General features: G+C 39.2%; 1 protein-coding gene across 4 annotated transcripts in view; it reads left to right on the forward strand.

Moving 5' to 3' along the window:
• Window positions 1-24,433, forward strand: part of LOC135072566 (cell adhesion molecule Dscam1) — a 70,548-nt gene that overhangs the window by 7,380 nt on the left and 38,735 nt on the right. For 3 of the 4 annotated variants that reach the window (XM_063966526.1, XM_063966525.1, XM_063966527.1), the window contains exons 1-5: window positions 20,404-20,521; window positions 20,904-21,007; window positions 21,345-21,601; window positions 21,904-22,061; window positions 22,457-22,611. In XM_063966526.1, the coding sequence (XP_063822596.1) occupies window positions 20,496-20,521; window positions 20,904-21,007; window positions 21,345-21,601; window positions 21,904-22,061; window positions 22,457-22,611 (700 nt within the window). In that variant the 5' untranslated portion in view covers window positions 20,404-20,495. Of the gene's footprint in view, window positions 1-4,887; window positions 5,073-6,024; window positions 6,164-9,015; window positions 9,178-12,677; window positions 12,828-18,044; window positions 18,169-19,929; window positions 20,079-20,337; window positions 20,522-20,903; window positions 21,008-21,344; window positions 21,602-21,903; window positions 22,062-22,456; window positions 22,612-24,433 lie in introns of those variants that run through there. The other variant, XM_063966528.1, reaches the window with a different exon arrangement.

Below are 24,433 nucleotides of genomic sequence, written 5' to 3' on the forward strand. Positions count from 1 at the left end.
AACTTACAAAACAGTACACTGAATACTTGAATAGTGTGATGGTAATGCATTTGGAATTACCTGACTGAATATGCATGAATGTTTAACCTACTCAATGAAGAAACATGCGGCCCATTCAAAGCATTTTAACTTTTGTAGACAGCTCTAACTGTGCTGTATAGCATTTTAAATGTAGTACGGGATAGAATAGTTAATTTTTTGCAGGTAACTGTAGATTTTGGCTTACTCGTAGAATTAATTCTGCTTTTAATCTCTACTTCACCAGACTGTAACTGATGATCAGATGGAGCTACAAGTTACAAGTTATAAAAACTTTTTTAACGTACTTACCCGGCAATCTTCCCCAGTTAGTGGTTAGTTACAGTAGCCGTTACAGTATAGGTACTATGTACGTGTGATCAAGATCACACCCGTGTGGGGCAACACAGATAAGGATAGTTTAAGATTACACGAAATTCAGCGTCGGTAGAGACAGGAGCAGCGGGTGAACGACCGCAACTTTTATGGCCGTGTATAAAATTCTCACAAAACCCTCTGCGTGCTAATTGAATGATTCCATATGGCCAATATGTAAGTATGGTATTCGCATGTTTGTTCTACATAATTTTATGTGGCCTGAGTTCGCGCGAACCATTCTGCATCTCGCAGACAAAATGTTAGAGTTGTTATAAAACACTGAGCTTCCTTAGGTTAGGTTTGGTTTTTGCCTAATTTGTAATGTCATAGAGTTTTCTTCAGACTACGTTTCCACTGAGTCGGGGGGAGCCTGAGCAGTGTTTTCATGTGCACATTTCATACGCTGCTTCCGCCGGAAAAACGTTGCGTTACGTGAAATCTATGAAAAACCCACTCCGCTCCGACAAGCTCCGCATCAGCTCAGTGGATTAACAGCCAGTAAATTGAAATTAATGTTAGCCAAGCTAAATTGAGATTCGCCTTGCCTGTAACCGTAGACAAACAGCGATTAAAAGCGCATAGCGTGATAATTGCATTATTACGTTTAATTTATACACCGCCACTTATTCAACAGTTGTACTGGTGTTTGTATAGTTTTATAAGGGTTTGATATTTATTGTGTTCTAAATAAGGAATCAGATCTAAACATGGCGTCACTGCGCGCCGTTCGTTTTTTTAAATCTCCACGTGCGTCTTACTACTTTGGAATTTCAAGACGGATGGCTCCCGGTTGAGTCCGTTAAAAATTAGTCAACTTTTGTAATGTGACGTGAATTTTAAATGTCTTATTCATTGTGTGTATTTTGGTCACAAAGCGTTAGTATCCATCGCGTTTTTTATTACTTGTTCCTGAAATTATGGAGTTCTCTACATAGGTAATTTATAAATATTTTTGTTTATTCTTACGGTTATGCAGACGCTTAAGTACCTATTTGTAATTACTGGTTACCTGTCTACTAAAATGGCATGAAGTTTTGGCTCATTGCCGTATGAATAATTAATACTACCACATTCTAGCACACTTACATAACATAATTTTTAGATCCTGGATATATTTTCAATCTTTAAAATAGGTAAGTACAGTACATGGTTTTTTACAAAAAGTTAGTGAGAAGCTTAAAACCGTAACACACTGTGGAAATATTAAGCAGGTTCTCAACCGTGAAAATATGATAATAAATAAGCTCTTAATTACCGACGGACCGTACCTACGTTCTTTGTTATTTAGACCGGTTATAATTAAGACTTTGTTTTCATTGCCGTAGAGACAAGCCTACAGCTAAACAACTTCCATTCAATTCTATTGTGTTTAATCAGCTCTTAATTGTTGAATGATGTAATCCGAAAACGTATCATATTGATAGTAGTATAGTACTTATTTACCTAATCCTAAGGTGATGAATAAGCTTCTAAAAAGCTTTCTTAACACTAACATAAAATGGCTGATCCGATGAATAGAGTGGGCGGAGAAACCACTAAAGTAAACAAAGGAACAAAAAGCGGTTCGCTAGAGGGTAAATTAATTATCTAGTTGTTTACATAGGTACTAGTCAAAATCTTTGGATGTGGATAAGATTGTTTGTATTTTTAATTAATATTAAAATAACACTGTTCATCACTTCACCAGCAGAATCATAGATGAACCAACGCCCATTTAAATTAGAATGGAGTCCAGTAAATAGGTCGGCTCGCCGGCTTCGACTAGCAGACAATCACCCGGCGGAATATGCATTCGCGCATCAATAAGATTATTTGTAAATTAACTCATTAACAATCACATGTTATAAACTCTATTGTGGATAGTGAACCATGTTGGAGAAAACGCGCACTTCGATTGTTAACTACTTAGGTAGAGCATTTTAATGTTTGTAGACTATAGGCATAATATTATGAGTCCTCCGCACATTCTGCAGTCAATGTTGTCTCTATTCGCTGTTAAACTTCTGCCTTTTACCGTTTCGGTATAAACAAATGAAATATTAGTAAGGCGTAGAGCTTTAATCAGTACCTACGAGTACACAGGTTTTATTTATAGAGTTCCCCAACCCAGTCACTTATTGATTTGTTAAGGTATTATCATCCCTACTTTAATAGTTTTGTTATCTGATGTGATTGATAGTAATGGAGACAGTGACAACATTAAAATTTGAACACTGAAAAATTTTCAATTGCTCGTCTGAAAACGTGCAAATGAAAATTGGTTGTTTTGAAACCAATATTTATTTTGCATCAAAAAATCGCACTCACACGACCTATATTCTAGTCTATAATTGCAATAAATCAATAGTAATTTAGTAGAATGTCAACAAAAATGAAAATTGTTCGTGATAATGATAACACAGTAGAATGTCGTTTGTCGATGATATCACGCGTGTTTCTTATCTCATTATGTATAGGTTACGCGATAATATATCTATTGCTAACTTGTAGTTTATTTTTGTTTACTTTATCGACATATCAATACGTGTGAAATGATGCAGAAAGTAGTTTAGGGTTGCTACTAGTTTTTACATTGTTTTTGTGTCCCAGTAATCTATTTATCTATGTATGTATTTGAAGGTAGTTTTTTAGCGTTTTCTTAAAATTATACAATCAGTCCTATTTGTTCCCTGTTAGCTTTAGTTCCTCCTCAACAGATTTTATGCTCAAAGCTACATGGATGTCTGAAGGTAGAGTTAAAATGTTTTTCTTGTGCCGCGGTTTCAAGACAACATAAAATTGATTTTTGATTTGATTTCCTGATTGGTACGCTTTTTCTTTCGTGACTTTATCGTATGATAAGAAAATTTGAACAAAAATTGCATTAGTTGCCAAAGAAAGTCAAAAAGGTTGAAATAATTTTGTATACAAAGAAATCAGAAAGGATCCTTGCTCACACCTGACGAGCTACACTAGAAATCGTTGCAAGTCCGTGATCAATCGTTTACAGTCTACCGCGAACATCTGTCCCGCGCGGCCAATCACGCGCGCCGGCGCACATCTGTCGTCCGCACCACGCACGCCGCCCGCACTTTTTGTTCCTTTGTTGTTATTTTTTTCTGTCTCCTACTTTGAATTGGAATAGAAGAGGGATTATTATTAGCATTCAAGTGAGCTTTTCGAGCTTACCTGAAGTGCTTTCTTAATTTAATATGAATTTATCGCTTTGTTTTGTGCAATTTCTTTGTTCCATCTTAGACTGCATCTCAATTAATATCAGGTGATTGCTCTACCAACTTTGGTGTCAAATACCTGCCTTGTTCTGCATAAAAAAATAAATGTTACCATCCGTTGTGACTAGGCATTTTAATAGTAATTAGTGAGGTATTTCAATGAATGTAAACAGTACAAATACTGAAAATAGAGTTTACTTTATATTCTCCTTTCCAATCGGTAATTTTAAAGATAAGCATCTACTTGCAGTTTACGTGGATAACAAACCGGAAATGAAATATAAGATAATTTTTGAAACCCATTAACAGTATTCTTTTTAATGAGACCATTAATAAAGAGTTAACTAGTGGCGTACTCTTCACATTCGTACATCTGTACAGGGCTACAGGGTTGTGTGTAGCATGTAATTATGGTACCTACAGCTAATGCGTCAAACGCTTTTATTTTCAGAAGAAAACTAGTCATTTATGGTGTACAAATCGTCATTGACATTATTCAGATATATTTTTCCGAGAAATTAGTAGGAGGAAAACTCTACCAACTGCGGTGTCGGTAGTAGTAAAACTAGCTTCTTAGTGAACGGCTTAATTGAACACAAAACCGTAGAAGTTCCTCCAATTGTTTATTTTGTCTGCACGATTAACTTCTGATCCGAATTGCCGAAGCACTTGTAATCGTACATCTGGCAACCCTATCAATGTGTGACGGTCGTTAGCCGAGGTCGCGGCTTCCACTCGCCGTGTATTATTTTTCCAGGCTTCATTACAAACTGGGTCGAGTCCCGGCCCGCAAAGGGCGAGCACTTGCTTATGTATGCTCGACTCGTGCTAGACTGCACAAAGCTAGATTTAGGCCTCCATTTTACGAGAGTACAGCATAATCGGCTAAATGAAAATTCGTACAGCCATAGCTGCATAAAAATGCGGGCTTTATGCTATAATAAAACCGCAATATAATTGTTTTCGTATTATAGTATCGGTTGAAATGAAACAATCTGCACGTGACTTGATGAAACCAGCTTCACATGATCAAACTTGAGGGCCTTGAGGCCTTTAGCAAACAATATATAAATATCTGAGAGACTTAAACATTTAAGAACGAACGAAACTACTTAATATTAATACACCTATCGACATCGACAGTAGTACGGTATAATACTACAACATACTACAACTTAAAGGCACGGCGTCAATATTATACGAGTCCACAAAGGCACAAATAGAATAGAAACCAAGTTGTATCCAGATCAAGGTCTTAATTGCACCATTTTGTTCGCAGGATCAGTGTCATGCGAGGACGAGACCATAGGCCCGATATTCATGAAGGAACCCCCGAACCGAGTGGACTTCAGCAACACGACCGGAGCTGTGGTGGAGTGCGCAGCGAGAGGATCCCCCGTGCCCGATGTGATCTGGGTGCGCTCCGATGGTACGGCTGTTGGCGACGTCCCTGGATTGCGACAGGTCAGTAGAGTTACAATTTTTTCCTCAAATTACCTCCTGAAAATTAGCTATTATTTACATAGTGGTTAACCTGAGTTTCGATCTGGCAAGAATAGTGGGAAGCACTTTGATGCGGACAACATAGGAACGGTCGTTGTGGAAATCTATAGGGGAGACTTTTTTCCAGCAGTGGACGACATTACTTGAAACGAACCTCAGTTTGTCAATGTAGAGCTCTAGACAATAAGCAAATAAATATCTCTGATCAGAAGGTCCCACTTTGCTCAGCTGATTTTAAATATCCTGCTCGGGAGGGGACTTGTTACTGTTTGTTTTTGATTGGATGAAATCATATAGCGGCTGTTTTGTCTGAATAGGCTAATATTGACCACACGATAGCAGAAGGTCCAATAAATAATCAAAGCTACACTTGCTCAGTGTTAGCATAAATGATTATAACTTATCATTACTAAATTGTTAATATGTTGAAGTAGAGACATATTATGTACTTATTAGTGTTTTAATTCACAAAGTATTAAACACAGACAGAATTCACAAAGTATTAAACATAGGTTTAATCGCAGACTCATGCAGACTTTGAACTAATTGGTATTGTCAACACTAGTAATCAGTGTGCGCACCGATAAATTCGTGGATACTAAAATCTGTTTATTCTAGCAAAATAACCAGAATAATAACTTATTAATATTTTAATTAAAAGATTCGAGTTGGTTCTGTGTTCGCTTATTAGATCACTAATCCCCTCATTAGCCATTACCTTTTTGTCTGTGAATTTTTATGTTAATACTGGTAACTTTTGTAATTATGTACGCCAATTTGCCTAACAGCAAATTATACGATATTTTCATCCAATTAGACTCATTGCATCAGAACTTAACACGCAAATCGTGAGAAATCTAATGTATTTTTGGGGTATTGTCCATGTTGATGACTTAATAATATGGTTTTGCAGGTCTTGCCCAATGGAAACTTGGTATTCCCTCCGTTCCGTGCTGAGGACTACCGGCAAGAGGTCCATGCCCAGGTGTACGCTTGTCTGGCCCGCAACCCCGTTGGTACTATCCATTCACGAGACGTTAACGTGCGAGCTGGTAAGTCTGACTACCTTTACGAATTATAAATGTACAAGCGTTAAGGTTCAAGTTAGAAGCAGCCAGAGACGCGTCGCTGCAACAGACTCTTTTCTATGTATTTCTATGATATAATTAATATACCTTCAGGCAGAGCAGATACCGTATCGCTAGCAATAGAAGCTATTTCATAGAAATACATGGAAACCCGTATGGCCAACGTGGGAAGGAAGTGTACGCCAAATTCTCTATTTGCCTCTGGTACACTAGAGGTTCGTACTCTGGTACAGTATAGTATTGTGGTGGTGGCACGTCGCCTGCGTGTAGTCCGCTTCGAACTTGTACCTTTATAGTAATAACGAGCGTGCGTATGAATTCAATCCAACGCAACTAGCCCACGTGTATACGCGGGGGCGATAAGCAGCGCAGGCGCAAGTTGAATTACGCAATTTCGTTCTATTATCCCACGTTCATGACCCTCGCTGATGATGTATCAGCAGCATTGAGGCAGTTATTCAACTAAATTGAGACCATGAGCTCACTTTTGACTGCCAACAATGTTGAAAACCGTTTGCGTGAAAACAATTTAATTAGAAAACAATTTGGTTCTAGTCCTATCTTTACTTTTATATTACACGCACGCTCGTTATTTTGATAAAATGTGACTTTAAACCAACTTTCCTAATGGAACTATTATCGTAATTAATTGTTTTAGATCTCGATATTAGTCCTATAGGAGAAGTTAAAATAATAAGACTAAGTAACCACACACTAACTTGATTAGTTATTACTAATTTTAAGATCACCTAACTAAGGCTGAGGCTGAGTTGCACCAGCTAACTTTGACCGGAACTAAACGATAACTGACGTTTTTTGTATGAAGTTTGATAGATTTTTGACGTTTGTCAAAGTTAAAGTAAGATGGTGCAACCCAGGCTTAGTATCGTTGACACAATATTTTTTCAACCAAATTCGTAAATCACTTAAATCGTCAAGAAAACGTTTTTGAACTTCTAAACAAAGTGAACATAAGTGATACATGGCCCCGTAATTTAATATATTTGAAAGTTCCACTGTAGTAGACCTTCTCACTCCGTGATATACTCATTACTTACATCTCTTGACTTGTGACCTGCTGTCGTTCGTTTGTAACTTGATATCTCACTGTCATGTCGGGATAAGAATTACTTATAGCCTTTCTCATTTATGTACCTCGTGTTACGATGTAATGTCTGGTTATTGTTATGCACTGATAGATAACCACAAACCACAATTCACTTGCATGTAGTCACAAGTAAACACAATCTTTGTTAACTCTACAATGTATTTAAAATAACTTTTTTACGGAAGCTCACCTATTCAACGAATTAATACTTGATGAAGATGAATCATGGTTAGTTTACGTAACCAAATGAGTCAAGGATACCTAATACTACACACCATACTAACAGAATGCTTTACACACTGTGTGACATAGTGTTTTCAAATAATACTGAACGTACATTTCACCGATTTAGCCACGTACTAGTATAGAGATAGTCTACTAAACTCGCATGAATGGCACATTATGATGTTACGGCGCTCGTGAACCTTTGGGCTCGTTTGAACGGTTGATTGCCCATAATAGGGCGCTGCCCTTTACAGCCTTGGGTCAAATAAGGGCAATTAGATAATCAACCAACACTTCTTCACTCAATCGATTCATTCAACAAACTGTAACAAGCGGCGGTCTTTCTTTACAATCATTTTACGATGTGCCTACAACACATTATGAGAATCACTTATTGAATAACGAATATGGTTGAAAATTAGTTTTGTGTTAATTAAGAACATCAATGTAAAATGTAAGTATAATGTAGAGTCAAATTTCATACTAACGCAGTAGTAGTATCAAGTCTGATTCTACATTGACCTGTTGATTGTATGATTTTATACTCGTTATTAATTAATTCTATATTTACGATTAAGTAATACCTTACAGACAAACATGTACCAGACACTATTAAAATGTTTCTTTATTATTCTGTAAAGACTGCAGAAAATTTATGGTATATCGTTAATAAACTGTTGATTAATCTATCAGTGGTCGCTCAGCATTACGACACAGATGTCAACAAGGAGTACGTAATAATGGGGAACAGCATCTTGTTGAAATGTCAGGTCCCGTCGTTCGTCGCTGACTTTATCGAAGTGCTCTCTTGGCATACTGATGACAAAGAAGATTTCTTCCCTGGCGACAACTACGGTTAATCCTTTAGGAATTTCAGAAATCTCCATTTCTCCTTCATAAATATGTCCTTTCCCAATGGCTCTACATTCTGTTCAGATCATTTTAACATTCACAGTGGTTCAACAACAGTACGAATCTGAAGTAAACAACGAATACGTAATTCGCGGTAACTCCGCTATCCTCAAATGCTCTATCCCCTCTTTTGTCGCGGATTTTGTTACTGTGGTCTCCTGGCATGACGAAGAAGGCAATTCCTTTGCTCTTGATGGATCCAAAGCAGGAGACGGTATTTACATACGTGCTTCATTTAGAATATTCCCTAAACAATTCCCGACCTAAATTACATTCCTATAAAACTGAAAGCCTTTTCGTCCACATTACAGTTGTTACCCAGTACTATGAAGCAGAAGTTGTATCTGAGTATGTCATTCGCGGGAATACTGCTGTGCTCAAATGTAACATTCCATCGTTTGTCGCCGATTTCGTCAAAGTGGAGGCTTGGGTTGATTCCGATGGAGGGCAATACTTACTCACTGACGACATTGGTATTGATGTAACCAATTTCTTTGAACTCTCCCTCCTGTATTTCCCGTCTTTATCCTTTCATAAAGTATTCATTATCTCATAACATATTATCTTACAGTGGTAAATCAGTTCTATGAAGCCGAAATTCTGAACGAGTATGTAATTAGGGGAAATGCTGCAGTCCTTAAATGTTCCATTCCTTCATTCGTATCCGACTTTGTAAAAGTAGAAGAATGGATTGATGAAGAAGGCACAGTGATTGGTCAATCCAATAACCTCGGTAACAATGGCTTCGCTAAACAATATTATGTTTGCCTGTGTCCACTTCCCGTATCTAGTCACACTTCATATCCTTACACCTCGAAGTGTCGCCACATCGTTGTCCCTAGCTAAGTACCTATTTATTATTCCTCAGTCGTATCACAGTATTACGTGACCGAAGCCGAAAACGAGTATGTTATTAGAGGGAATGCTGCTATTGTTCGGTGCAAGATTCCATCTTTTGTTAGTGACTTCGTGTACGTAGAAACCTGGATTATGGATGATGGACAAATTCTTACAATTAACAACACACAAGTCGCACAGGGTATCTACACTTAAGAATAACTTTCTATAGTTTATCATTTCCCTAAATCCCGTTATCCTTTAAACTAACAAGTACCAGCTATTAAAATCAACTTTTCTACACCCAGTTGTAGCACAATCTTATGAAGCTGAGGCTGATAACGAGTATGTCATTAGAGGAAATGCAGCAATTATGAAATGTGAAGTGCCCAGTTTCGTATCCGACTTTGTGTTTGTTGAGATGTGGACGGACAGCGATGGCGGCACATACTATCCGGGAAATAACGAGGGTACCCCATTCTAACTAAAATAGTCCTCAATCCTGATATTCCTTACTTTTATTTTATCCAGCGGTACTGCAGGCTTACGAAGCTAGAGTGAATGATGAATTCGTCTTAAGAGGCAACACGGCTATTCTTAAATGTATTGTACCTTCCTTCGTTGCGGACTTCGTTCATGTTGTGGCTTGGATAATGGATAATGAAACTGTTACTGCTCAGGAAAATTCAAATATCGAAGCGGGTATACCTTTAATGTTGTTATATTATTTTACTAGATACACCCCTTTCCCGTGTCCCCAAATTAGTTATTACTTATTATTGTAATAATTTTGCATTAACAGTTGTCCATCAAACTTATGAACCGCGTGTAACCGATGAAGATGTTCTGCGTGGAAATTCGGCTATAGTTAAATGTCTCATCCCATCGTTTGTTGCCGATTACGTGCATGTTGTGGAATGGGTGACGGAGGAAAAGTCCCTGTCTGCGTTTTCGTTGAACCGCTCCGAGGGCAATTACGGTAATCGAGAGCGCCCGCGCGACCTCAATTGTTCCTATCCGCTCTCATCCAAATTCCCAAGTCTGCTTCTAAATCAGTAGTACTAGCTTCAATGTCACATGAAATATTTCAGCGGTCAACCAATTCTACGAGTCGCAGGTTTACGATATATACGTCATCAGAGGAAATGCTGCTGTATTCAAGTGCCATATTCCCTCGTTTGTGTCTGATCATGTTCAAGTTGTCTCTTGGCACGACACCGAAGGCGGAGAGTATTTGATGACCGATAATAATGGTATAAATCGGGTATTGATATGAATCATTGTCCTATCTTTCCTATCCCGTTGTATCTCTTGAACACCATAAAAATGTTTTTATAGATTAGATGTTTGTATGCTTCAATTTCAGTTGTATCTCAGGCATACTCAGTTCACTTAGTCGAAGAAAATGTGCTACGAGGCAATGCTGCTATCGTAAAATGTCTCATCCCAAGTTTTGTTACGGAATATGTCTCGGTTGCATCATGGATAATTTCCGAAGGGGATGATGAGGAGGAAATTAAATTAGAAAATAGTATTAATGAAATGGGTAAAATGTTATGTGCTTATGGTCCAATCCTATCCATATTATTTTCCTTGCAAACCTTTTGCAGTTGTCACGCAGGCTTATACGGTCAATCTTATGGAAGAGAGTGTGCTTCGAGGTAATGCCGCCATCCTCAAATGTCATATTTCAACTTTCGTCACGGAATACGTGAGCGTATCGTCCTGGATTGTGTCAGAGGGAGACACTGACGAGTTAGAAATTAAAGCTGAATCAAACAATTTGGGTACCTTTGTGTTCTTAACATTAGTAACGTATGCATAGTCCTTTGCCCTATCCTGTCCTTTTTACTCGCTGATAAGGAGTCTTTAGCTCAATTAAATCCTTTATATTTCAGTTGTCTCTCAAGCTTATACAGTTAACTTAATGGAAGAGAATGTTCTTCGTGGCAACTCAGCGATCGTTAAGTGTCATATTCCTAGTTTTGTAACTGAATATGTAACCGTCTCATCCTGGATAATATCTGAAGGGGATGTTGATGAGTTGGAAATAAAATCAGACGAAGCTTTTAATTTGGGTATTCATTTACATATGATTTACTTCCCGAAAAATCCTATCCTCCGAAAAAAATACATTTAGGACAAACAGTTTGATACGAATGGGTTTCAAGTAGATAACTAGTTAGGTATGTGAAAGTGTTATGAAAGTATTCAAGGCATAGTTAATTTTTTTTTCAGTTGTCTCCCAGGCCTATACAGTAAACCTGTGGGAAGAAAATGTTTTGCGTGGGAATGCCGCTATCCTGAAATGTCATATTCCAAGTTTCGCTTCTGAGTTTGTCATGGTCACCTCATGGATAATATCCGAGGGAGACGATGATGAAATGGAAATAAATTTAGATTCTAAATTCAATTTAGGTAACGGCTTGAACATACCGCCTCGTCTATCCTTCCTGCATTTCCGCCTCATCCCAAAATAAATCAACACCGACGGCATTATTCTTGTCAGACTGTTGGATTACCGACACATAGTACCTATAACTAGTTTAAATATTTGTGCTCTTTTATAAACACAAATACTAAGTAATTTTAATTGTGCTTTCAGTCGTATCACAAGCTTACGATGTCAAATTTTGGGAAGAATATGTTTTGCGCGGTAACGCGGCCATTCTGAAATGCCAAATCCCAAGTTTCGTTTCTGAATACGTTTCTGTAAACTCCTGGATAATTTCTGAAGATGAGAATGAGCAGGAGATCAAAATAGATGAATCTGTTAACTTAGGTATTTTGTTAAAATTTCACTTCGTCTAACATTTCCCTTCCTGTCCATGTGTTCCTTCTTTTTCCAATGTCTGCTAATTCAGAGGTGGCCAGAGACGAATTTGATAGGGACTTCAGGAAAATAACGAGAAACTTATGTGCTGTTCATTGAGGTCGTCTTGTTTCAGTGGTTTCTCAAGCTTACGCTGTGAATCTAATGGAAGAATACGTTTTGAGAGGCAATGCAGCTATTTTGAAATGTCATATTCCAAGTTTTGTATCCGAATATGTTACGGTCATCTCTTGGATCATCAGCGAAGACAGTGAAGAAGTTGAGATTAAGCTCGATTCCGCAAATAATGTGGACGGTAGGATCGCATTTCTATTATCGCGATTTACCTATATTGGTACAATTCCTTATGTCTAAATTTTAGCATAGGGCGGCAGTATTCTATTTGGGTTCCCTCCGCTCCATGGGCCTCACGGCCTACCTTATCCTCTATTCCTCCTTCCTTGTATGATTAATTTTATAAGTAACTGGCAACCCTATGTTGTCTTGCAAATGCTTTTGAATTACATTGCTTTTGATTTAATGTAATGTAAAACACGTATCTATAACTTATGGTTATTTTTCAGACGGAAAGTACTTGGTTTTACCCTCTGGAGAGTTGCATATTAGAGATGTCGGACCCGAGGATGGTTACAAATCATATCAATGCCGAACCAAGCATAGACTAACTGGCGAAACTCGATTATCCGCTACTAAAGGACGTCTCGTCATCACCGGTAAGTCGATTAGCTTTAGTTACGCGCTACAGCAAAGTAAAAATTCGTCCGCAGCTTTTCAATTTGTGATGTTATCTGAAAAATAAACAAAAAAAATAGACAACCTATTATTTTAGCTTAGGTATACTAAAACAATGCTATGATAAAATTAATAGCATTTTCCACACGGATGAATTTTTACCGCTGTTTCAATTTGCCTATAATCAAAATTATATTTGAAAAAAAAAAAAAAAAAGTTTTTTACGTTTTACTTTGTACAATGTAGAGTTTCTTGTTATTCAATATTTTTTTTATGGTCTCATAAATTTGATTATAGGCTTTTTTTTAATATTTGCATTTTTTATTGATGCAGAAATTATTTGAATAAATATTACCTGTCTGTTATAATTTTAGACTGTAATAAATCAATCATGTCACATAAATATATTAAAATGTTATTGAAATAATTCTGCAAATTATTAAATTAAACTATGCAACTTTTATAATCTCCACAAATAAAAGTTAATTCCTCGTAATTTTTGCTTTCTAATTACTTTTAAGAGTTTAATTATTCGCTTACTGTAGAAGTACGTGGAAGATTATAACTATTGTTATATTGTCTTTGTGATTATAATTTTCATAACAATTTAAAGTTTATAGATACAACATTATATCTTGTATCTGTAATCTAAATGAGTAACAATTCGACTTGCCTGAATGTTGGGATAGGGTACCCTGCAGAGCCTTGACTCGCGTTATGTTACGTGCGATTAATGCCCAAGTAGAACACAGAGTAAAGTAGGGGTGTATCTTGCCTTGTCTGCTGCGGAATCCATCCTCGTGATCCCGCCTTCTCCCAACATGCGTAGAGCCAGTGGGCCGGGTGCCTCCCAAGTTTCCTAGTGCGCAGACGACCAGCGGGTTCCAGTTCACGGTGAATACCAGTCTCGCAGTACTATGCTCTGCTCAGGCTTACCCTGCACCCACGCACCGGTAAGGCGACTTTCAATTAACCAATTTTACATAATTCCTCAGAGCCCATAGGGCGCGTACCACCTAAGCTATCGACCTCCCAAGTGGGCATGATGTTTGTAACCACGTTGGATGCCTCTTTCGCGTTGCAATGCCCTGCACAGGCATTCCCCGTCCCCGTATTCAGGTAATTTTGATGTTGTTTATGTAACGATCGAACGCTCATTTTTAGAACCCGTTGGCCGCGTACCTCCCAAATTCGCCACAGTATTAGCTGGTATACAATATGAAGTTATGAAAAACGATTCCCACGCATTGCAGTGCCCTGCCCAAGCATATCCCACTCCAATGTACAGGTAATTAAGAGTATTTTAACAGACTCATTATTGCCTTTGTAGAACCAGTAGGAAGAGTGCCACCAAAATTCGCATCTGTTGTCATGGGAACGATGATTGGTGTCAAGAAAAATGATTCGTTTGCTTTGCAATGCCCTGCGCAAGCGTTCCCAGTCCCAGCTTTCAGGTATTCTTCCTAGATTATTAACGAATTTATAATCCTAAGTTACCGTTAGGTTCCGGGCTAAACTGCAGTTTGTTTTTCTGCAGAACCTATGGGGAAAGTATCTCCGAAATTTCCAAGCTTAGAAAAAAGTCGATTGTTTAATTTTGATGCCAATCAAACTATATCAGTATTGTGCCCCGCCCAAGCTTATCCCGCCCCAATGTTTAGGTAAGATAGTATTAGATTTTTTAGTAAATTTAAGTTCTCATCCTCTAGAACCAATGGGAAGAGTATCGCCAAAGTTCCCTACTGGGGACATCAGTAGGACATTCATTGCTAACTGGGGCGAAGGTGTCCCCTTACTTTGTCCTGCACAAGGGTTCCCTGCTCCAGCATTTAGGTAAATGTCTTTTTTCATAACAGAACCGATGGGCAAAGTATCTCCGAAATTCCCTTCGATGGAGACGGGACGCAGCTTTACTTTCTCATCAAATTCTTGCGTGACAGTACTATGTCCAGCCCAAGCATATCCAACTCCATCGTACAGGTATTTTCACTCACATTATGTTGTATCTTTAGAACCAGTGGGTCGAGTTTCACCAAAATTCCCTTCGATGGATAGTTCAAGAAGTTTCAGCGCTAGTCTGAACACCAGTCTGCCTATATTGTGCCCAGCGCAGGCCTACCCCGTCCCAAAGTTCAGGTAAATAATTCGAAAGGTTGACTTTACTTACATAAAATCTCTTCATAGAACCTGTTGGCCGCGTAGCACCAAAATTTATCACGGGTGATAAAAGTCGCGCATTTGATGCTAACGGTGGTGACAGTATCACGCTGCTATGCCCCGCACAAGGTTACCCTGCCCCATCGTTCAGGTATTGTCATGCCACAAATTTTATTAAGCAATTTATTTTTTTCATAGAGCCCATAGGTAGTGCTGCTCCAAAAGTAGCTACGAAAGTTATTGATATAACAGAAGTTTCACACAAAAATACAGTAACAATACTATGTCCGGCACAAGCTTACCCTGTTCCAAAATTCAGGTAACTTCTTTGAAGTAAAAAATAGAACACACTCTGTTTATCTTCAGAGCCCATAGGTCGAGTCCCACCGAAGTTTCCCACATTGGATAGCGTCAGAGGGTTCAGTGCGCATGTTAACGCTAGCGTAACGCTGTTGTGTCCCGCTCAAGCCTTCCCTATTCCTCTCTCCAGGTAATAAATGTAATTTTTCGTTTTTAGAACCAATTAATAGCGCACCGCCTAAAGTCCCAACAAAGACAATAGAATTTGTGGAATTCGCAATGAACTCCAGCGTTACTCTGCTCTGTCTGGCACAGGCGTTCCCAGTCCCAGCATTTAGGTGAGTCGAGCATCATCTTTATTGGGAACAATTTGTTTTAGAACCTATTGGTCTAAAGGCCCCTACATTCTCTACGGATTTTAAAATGGCTTGGTACGTGAAGGACGTTTCACAAGGCTTTGCTCTACTTTGTCCAGCACAGGGATTCCCAGCTCCAATATTCAGGTATTAATATAAGACTTTTTTGTATTTTAGAACCCATTGGGTCCAAAAGTCCTTCATTTTCGACGGGCTCAAAATTGGCTTGGTTTGAAATAAAGACTGATCAGTCCTTCGCGTTAACATGTCCAGCTCAAGGGTATCCTGTTCCTGCATTTAGGTGAGGTTCCTTAACATTATGACTATTTTTTCTGGATTTTACAGAGCCCCTCGGTTCCAAACCACCTTCATTGCCCACTGATGATAAATTATCTTGGTACATATTGAGACCTGTAGGACACAGTTTATCTTTGCTTTGCCGGGCACAGGGATACCCCGTTCCATCTTACAGGTACTTCAATAAATATAAATATTTCTTTTATGTTCTATATTTTAGAACCCATCGGAACGAAATCACCAACGTTCTCTACTGACAATAGATTTTCTTGGTATGTGAGGAAAATTGGACAGAATATAAATATCCTGTGTCCTGCCCAGGGCTTTCCTGTGCCAGTGTTCAGGTGATTAAAATCGCTTATTTTAACTTGTAGAACCTGTTGGCTCAAAATCACCCACATTCTCAAACGACGTTCAATTCTCGGGGATAACACGTAAAACCGGTCAAGATTTTGCACTTTTATGTCAAGCGCAAGCTTTTCCTGTCCCAATTTTCAGGTAAGATTATGATATAAAATTAGACGCACTTCACAATAGTATAATAAAGTTAGTAAAAAAATTTAGACATACAAAATGTCTTCATATCCTGTACTCCCTTTTGGTTCATGATATTACGATTAGCCTACCATGCCAATACAAGTGTGTATTGTTGTCACAGAACCAATTGGATCAAAGGCGCCGACATTTTCTTTGGAATTTAAAAGCACGACCCTCACTAAAACGGCTGGTCAAGGAATAGTTCTTTTATGTCAGGCTCAAGCATTTCCCGTTCCAAGCTTCAAGTGAGTTCCGTATTCATAACCTAATTGTTTTTCAATTTAGAGCCCGTAACTGCGAAGGCACCCGCCTTTCCCACTACTGCATCCTCGTACAATTATGACATAGAAGCAAATTTGGGCGGTTCATTGCTATGCCAGGCACAAGGGTATCCCCAACCATCATTCAGGTGGGTTCTATACTCAATCGCATTTATAATTTAAATTTTAGAACCGGTCGGGGCAAAGGCACCTTCATTTTCTTCTGATTCTAAAGGCAGTATATTCGATAGAGAAACTGGGCAAGGTTTTGCATTACTCTGTCAGGCTCAGGCGTTCCCTACTCCAAATTTCCGGTAAGTAGAATATAAAATAAGTAAATTTTTCTCTGTACAGAGCCTGTGGGTTCCAAGCCACCGACATTCTCAACCGATTTTACTTTGTCGGCTGTAACAAGACACGCGGGTCAGAGTTTTGCAATGATGTGCCAAGCTCAAGCATTTCCTGTTCCAATTTTCAGGCAAGTTTAGTGCTTTGTTCAGACTGTGGTTCGTACCTCGGTGGTCAAATTATGATGATTTTGTACAGAGCCCGTTGGATCCAAAGCTCCATCTTTCTCAACCGAATCAGCAATCTCATCTTTGAAACGGCATGAAGGTCAAGGCTTTGCTATGCTCTGTCAAGCTCAAGCCTTTCCTGTACCCAAATTCAGGCAAGTCTTGAACATCTTATGCTTTGCCTATATGTCAAATCCGACGAAATATTTTAGAACCTGTTGGAGCTAAATCGCCTACGTTTTCATCTGAATCCATGACAAGTAGGTTCAGAAAACGCATTGGACAAGGTTTCGCACTTCTATGTCAGGCGCAAAGCTACCCTGCTCCAAACTTCAGGCAAGTTGAACATTCACACAACTTAACACTGTAAATGGCTTTTCAAATCACAGAACCAGTTGGCTCCAAAGCTCCAACTTTTTCAAACGATGCTCGTAGTTCAACTTTTGTGAGAAATATTGGCCAAAGCTTTGGATTATTATGTCAAGCGCAAGCCTTCCCAGTCCCAATGTTCAGGCAAGTGTACTTTTGTCTTTATATCTAATTTCCAATAAGACAATAGTTCAGTCTATAAATCACACTACCCTCAACATATTTTAGAACCTGTTGGAGCTAAATCACCAACGTTTTCATCTGAATCTATGGGTAGTATATTCAGAAAACGCATTGGACAAGGTTTCGCTCTACTTTGTCAGGCGCAAAGCTTCCCCGCTCCAACTTTCAGGCAAGTGAATTTATCTAATTAAAATTAGCACTATGAATGGTTTTTTCAATCGCAGAACCGGTCGGCTCCAAAGCGCCTACTTTTTCATCCGACGCTAATAGTATAAGTTTTACGCGGACTATTGGCCAGAGTTTTGGGTTGCTATGTCAAGCTCAGGCCTTCCCAACTCCAATTTTCAGGCAAGTTTTTGATCAAATTGGCTATTATTATACCTATAAATTAATTTGATAGAACCGATCGCAACTGCGACGCCGAGTATCACTGCTACACCAAAAGCTGCTGTGATGTTTCCCATAAGTTCGGCATTAGCTCTTTTGTGTCCGGTGCAAGGATTTCCAGTGCCGATGTCAAGGTGCGTTGAATTTATGCTCTTCCCGTATTACAGAACCAACGAATAAAATCGCCCCCCGTAGTGACAAAAGCAGGAAGTTCGAAGGCGGTGAAATATTTTTAGTTTCTGCAAATGAATCTGTCTATCTGACCTGCGAGGTAGCTGGCTACCCTGCTCCGACGTTTAGGTGAGTGGATTAAAAATATTATCCAGACAATATACTTAGTGTCGGGTGTAAAATTTTTGTAAGTACAAATATTATTTATCTATTTCGTCTCGTCAAAAAACAGTAGCAGCCAAGAGTAGCAGTGATCAAGATACTGACGACAAGATGATAAGTATTTGTAGGATAGCTTTAAGCACCGTCCTCCCAAATCCTCTCCCAAACACATTATTGTATAATTAAAAGCTTTAAAAGCTACATTCATAATTGCAGAGCCAACCAATAAGATTCCACCTAGAAAAGATTCCACTAAACATTTCGAAGGCTGGGAAGTCTTCTACGTGCCACAGTCTGAGATAGCATATTTAACTTGTCAAGTTTCCGCATACCCGGTGCCCATGTTTAGGTGAGTGTACGAGTACGTTAGGAGTATGAGATAGTGATAGTCGGTTTCCATTCCAGAGCCGACTGGTAGGACTGGCCCAAAAATGACTGGCGATGGGCTCAATCGGCAGATAGGTCGAAGTAACGAGAGTCTCGCGTTACTCTGCGACGTCCAAGCCTACCCTGCTCCTTCCATGAGGTATGGCCTTACGAACGGTCGGCCGCTGGCATCTCACGCATTCATTTATCACGTAGTGTGTTTCATATCATCCCAATGTACTGATGTGCGTTGTTATTGCAGTATGTTGCGGCGGCCGCTCCGCCACACGTGACATGAAGGCGTGACGAACCGCGGCCGGCCGCGCCCCCTAGTACGGTTCCCAGCCAAAGTAACGATTGAGCAACATAAACACCTCCTGGTAAGTGTCAGGGTGTTCTTGCTTTCATTCAGAGGCTTTTAATCTTTACTTTGTGCTTTCGTGAGTTAAGGCTAATCCTGTGCATATTTCATTCAACAATGGGATTCAAGCGGAACCGTGTTAGCTTCTGTTTTATTAATTTTAACGCTAGTGTTACACATTAATTTGAGCACATTCTACTTTGGGCACTCGGGCTACTTCATGGTGATGTCGTCTTATCATTTCGATAAATCTAACATGGTTGTTATAAAATTTTGTTTAAGAACCCACAAACAGTCTCCCTCCCAAGCTTTCATCTGCTCGTTTACAAGAGGCTGAGGTGTCTCTAGGAGCAACAGGAACTATACTTTGCTTAAGTCAGGGTTTCCCGGTTCCTGGTTTCAGGTGGGTGTCTCTGATAAAGGATTTCCATCTGATAAATAACTATTTCTGTGATGTGATTAAGACATACATGCTTCTATTGGATTTCACGATAATAGCTAACTTTACAATCAAATACAGAAAATCATATCCCCAGCATTACTAAACCTAAAAGAGCGTTACCCTAGCGGAGACGTCTTCATCTTCATGGGCAGTCTAAAGACCAACCAAGTAGGTAAGTCGCATATTTCACAAAGTCTAAACTGATTCTCCATTGTTTCAGATGGTACAAGTTTATCGATGGCACTCCCAGGAAACAACCAGTTACGCTCAATGATAGAGTAAAGCAAGTGTCTGGAACTTTGATCATTAAAGAGGCTAAAGTTGAGGACTCTGGAAAATACCTGTGCGTTGTGAACAATTCCGTTGGTGGTGAGTTATAGAAACATAAGTTACAAACATAAATATGAATTTTCAATTGTGTCATTGTAGTCCTGCAAATGATTTCTACGAATATTAAGAAAATATTCTTACAAAATGAAAGGCTTCCAGAAAAAAAAATATTTGCGATTTCCAAATGAGCTAAATAAAGCATAATATCAAGTTTATCAAAATTTTTTGGTTCTATAAACCCATTCTAACTTTCAACAATACCCTAACACACGTTGCCATGTCCCCTTCACCACACTAGGCGAGTCTGTAGAAACGGTGCTCACCGTGACGGCCCCACTGAAAGCGACTGTAGAGCCGGCCACGCAGACCGTAGACTTCGGAAGACCAGCCGTGTTCACCTGCCGCTATGAGGGCAACCCCGTCAAGACCATCACGTGGCTGAAGGACGGCAAGGACATGAAGCACCATGACCCTGTTCTGAGGTAAATTCCTTCGAGTTGTTAAACTCAATGATACTTTTATGTTTGATTTGCTAGTTAACTCTCAGGAAATGGCAATATTATACCACTATGCCTTAAGTTATGGTATAAGACAATAAGGAGTAATAGGATGACTAATGTAGGTACTCATATTGGCCATCAGAACTCTAATTAAGGTATCCAGAAGACATTTAGCTTCTTGTCAGAAGAAGGTAGAGTGACTTACGACTTTGTAGCAAGTCAAAATAAAATGGTCGATCGATATAGCAATCTTTTGGCATTTCGGAAATACCACAATTTCCACAATTGTGAATGTAGTTTAGGAATAGGAATCTTATGGTTGTATGCAAACTTCACTTACACATATTCGTATTGTTAATTCAAGGATCGAGTCTGTCAAGAAGGAAGACAAGGGAATGTACCAATGCTTCATTCGCAACGACCAGGAGAGTGCCGGCGCCAGTGCTGAACTTAAACTCGGAGGACGATGTAAGTAATGTTTAATCTCAAGTAACTTGTCAAAGTAAAGTTAGATATGTAAAAAGTCGCCCCACTGTAGAGCACAGACCTCACCCCAACTGAGAAGTGGTTTCGGCTATACTTCACTACGCGTGCCCAGTGCGGGTTGGTTATTGTCAGATGTTATCAAATCGACCTAAGTTTCTAACTAGTCTTAACTATAGCCATGTGATGGAAAATACTTTTACGTGCTTTCCGAAGCATGGGAAACTTTCGTTAAATGTGATCACCGATCCATTACCGACTGTGTTAACTTTGATCATCGCTACTAAAGCGCTGTTGCTAATGACGCTGTTTAAAATTCCAGTCGAACCACCCCAAATCCGCCACAGCTTCGGCGAGCAGACCCTCCGCTCCGGACCCTCCCTTCGTCTCAAGTGCGTCGCATCTGGCAACCCCACGCCCGACATCGCTTGGTTACTGGACGGCGAAAAGCTGAGCAGCGGCGAGCGACTTCAGATCGGGCAGTTCGTGACGGCTGATGGCAACGTGGAATCACACCTGAACATTTCTTCTGTGCACACCAACGACGGCGGCTTGTACTCCTGCATCGCTTCTAGCAAGGTGCGTGTTATGGAACTACTGAAACCTTCACAGCTTTTGCTCTAGTTCATCACGCCGTCTTATTTGAGAACATGTGCGGCGATGAGCGCCTTCAGATCAGGCAGCATGATCCGCCCACTACACTGGTGTCAGAATGTCGCCCCAGCTGGACCATTTTGACATACACCTAGCTCTAACGAACAATTTGGTATGCAATTTGAATTATGGTGGTTCAAAAAAAAGGCTCTAGTGCCACAATGGTACATCGGAACATTATCTTAAGTTAATAGACAAAGTTTATAATTCAATTTCTTTCTCCTCAGGTCGGCAGCGCCTCCCACTCGGCCCGCGTGAATGTATACGGTCTGCCCTACATCCGGCCCATGAAGAAACGCCCCGTAGTCGCTGGAGATACGCTCATCGCTCACTGCCCCGTTGCCGGATACCCCATCGACTCTATTGTTTGGGAGAGAGACGGACGGTAAGTCATTATATCTCTTCTTTTTCCTCTTGCTGCTATGTTTTTAAGTAACGTTTCGTATTAGTCGCTAGATTTTGGGAAAGAAACGGACAGTAAGTTGTTGGCTAAATCTCTTTTTCCTCGATGGCATTGGCAGCCTATGGTTTTTTAACCCTCAAGCAGAGACAGCACGTAACACGTTACTTTGAACTTTATTGCCTTGTGTTAAGGTCTAAAAATGGTAGCCGGCTACCGCTACTTGTCACCTTTAGGTTACTAAACCGACACATAAATGGACGTGAAAATGAAAATAGACGTAACGTTTACGTGATTTTAAACGAATGTGATCCCGCGCCCTTCTCGTATTGAATACATACATTGACTTTTGTAATTCATTTTGCCTCGTTATTTTTCAGAGTACTGCCAATCAACCGCAAACAGAAGGTGTTCCCTAATGGTACCCTGGTGATCGAAAACGTTGAGCGCATGAGCGACCAGGCCACCTACACTTGCGTCGCTAAGAACTCTCAGAGCTACACTGTTAAAGGAAATCTTGAGTTGCAGGTCATGGGTAAGTTCGACCATTTTTTATATCCTAGATAAAACCTTCCTACATACTGATATACTGTCAGGAAAACAAGTGACTTTAAAAAGGTCCCTGGTAAAAAAAATATTTGGTCCGTTTGTTATAGGCACAGAATCGGGTGCAGGACTTTTCTTATACCGAACGCTGAAAAATAATAATAATCAAATATCAGAATGATGGAAGGTTTACTTAAATTAAAAAAATAATGCTAACATTGAACATTTCGATTGAAACATTTAATAATGATGTTTTTTCCTTGAGAGGCATTTATGGCCAAAATTTTCGTAATTTAAAATTAATACACAATTAAAATGTTTTTGTTGACTATTCAAAGTTGGCTCATCAGAGGTAAATTAATTTGGGAGTCAATAAAATTACAATATTTTTCATAGAGTCCATGTACCATCGGCAACAGTGTTAACTATCCATTGTCTATCATGTCGTCTCGTTCTATCGCAAAGAATCACCATTTGATGAGAGCGAGAGCAAAAACTGAAATGGATAGTTAACAGTGTGGCCGTGTGTACATACTTACTTATTTTACTCAAAAATAATCTTTTTCCATGCATTTTTTTTTTCAGAATAATTAATACACCTCTGATCATATTATAATGTCACGAGTATATGCAGATGATTGCAACACAACATTTATAACTAAGTTTTAGTAAAAAGTTAATAGTTAAGTGAAGTTTACAAGATAAGAAGTACAAAAATGTTAATGTGTTGAAATCAGACGTTCAAACGAACTTGAAAACTATTTTATAGAGCAGACCATTTACTTACACATACAAGAATTACCTACTTACTAAATTAATATTAAATGGAATACACAATTTTTAAATTGAGTTTATTTATTATAAAAGAAGTAAACACTTTGAAAACAGTAAAGTAAGTAAATGGTTTAAGTCTGAGATTTCATTTTGTTATTTAAACTCTAAATTAAAAGAAAAGAAAATTCACTCAGAGAAACTCAGTGGCTCATCAGAAAAATAACGTTGTCATTCAAGTACATATTACTTCTCAATGTGGGAAACCTATGCAAACAATTATTTAACATGCCCAAAGAATTGAAGTTATGCAACGTTATTTTTAATTAATATAATGTGTACTAATGAGATTTATTTTACAGAAGGAAACTATAAACTATTGTGTAACTAATAATCTTAAATTATAGGCATAAAAAGTTCGCGTCAAAAATAATAGGATATTAAACTGTTTATGCCCGCCAAAGCTACATCGTTTGCCACACGCGCCCCTCACGTCACTAGTTAGCTTACGACTTGTTGTCACGCAGTGCCCCCACAGATATTACCGTTTGAGTTTGGCGACGAGCCGGTAAACGCTGGCGACATGGCTTCCATCACCTGCGCCGTCAACAAAGGCGACCAACCGCTTAACATCACCTGGATCCACGATGGACAGATACTCCACAGACACAACGATATGGGAATCGTTATAACAAGCATCAACAAAAAAACCTCCATACTGAATATTGACTCGGTCAACGGAATACACAGGGGCACCTACTACTGTGTGGCGACGAATCCGGCCGGCTCCTCCAACCATAGCGCTATACTAAAAGTCAACGGTATTCAATCACAAAATTATCAGCTCGTGGGCTTATTTTTCTTTTTACGTATTTACGTAACCCGAACCCCTTAGACATCCCAAGTTTTAAAACAACCCCTTAATTTTCTAATAGTCCCACCGCAAATCACACCATTCGAATTCGGCGAGGAAATCTTAAACGAAGGAGAAACAGCATCGGTGTCTTGTGTCATGAGCAAGGGCGACCTGCCTGTCACGT

Source organism: Ostrinia nubilalis, chromosome 6 (assembly GCF_963855985.1).
Source record: "Ostrinia nubilalis chromosome 6, ilOstNubi1.1, whole genome shotgun sequence".
In the NCBI taxonomy this organism is placed as follows: domain Eukaryota; kingdom Metazoa; phylum Arthropoda; class Insecta; order Lepidoptera; family Crambidae; genus Ostrinia; species Ostrinia nubilalis.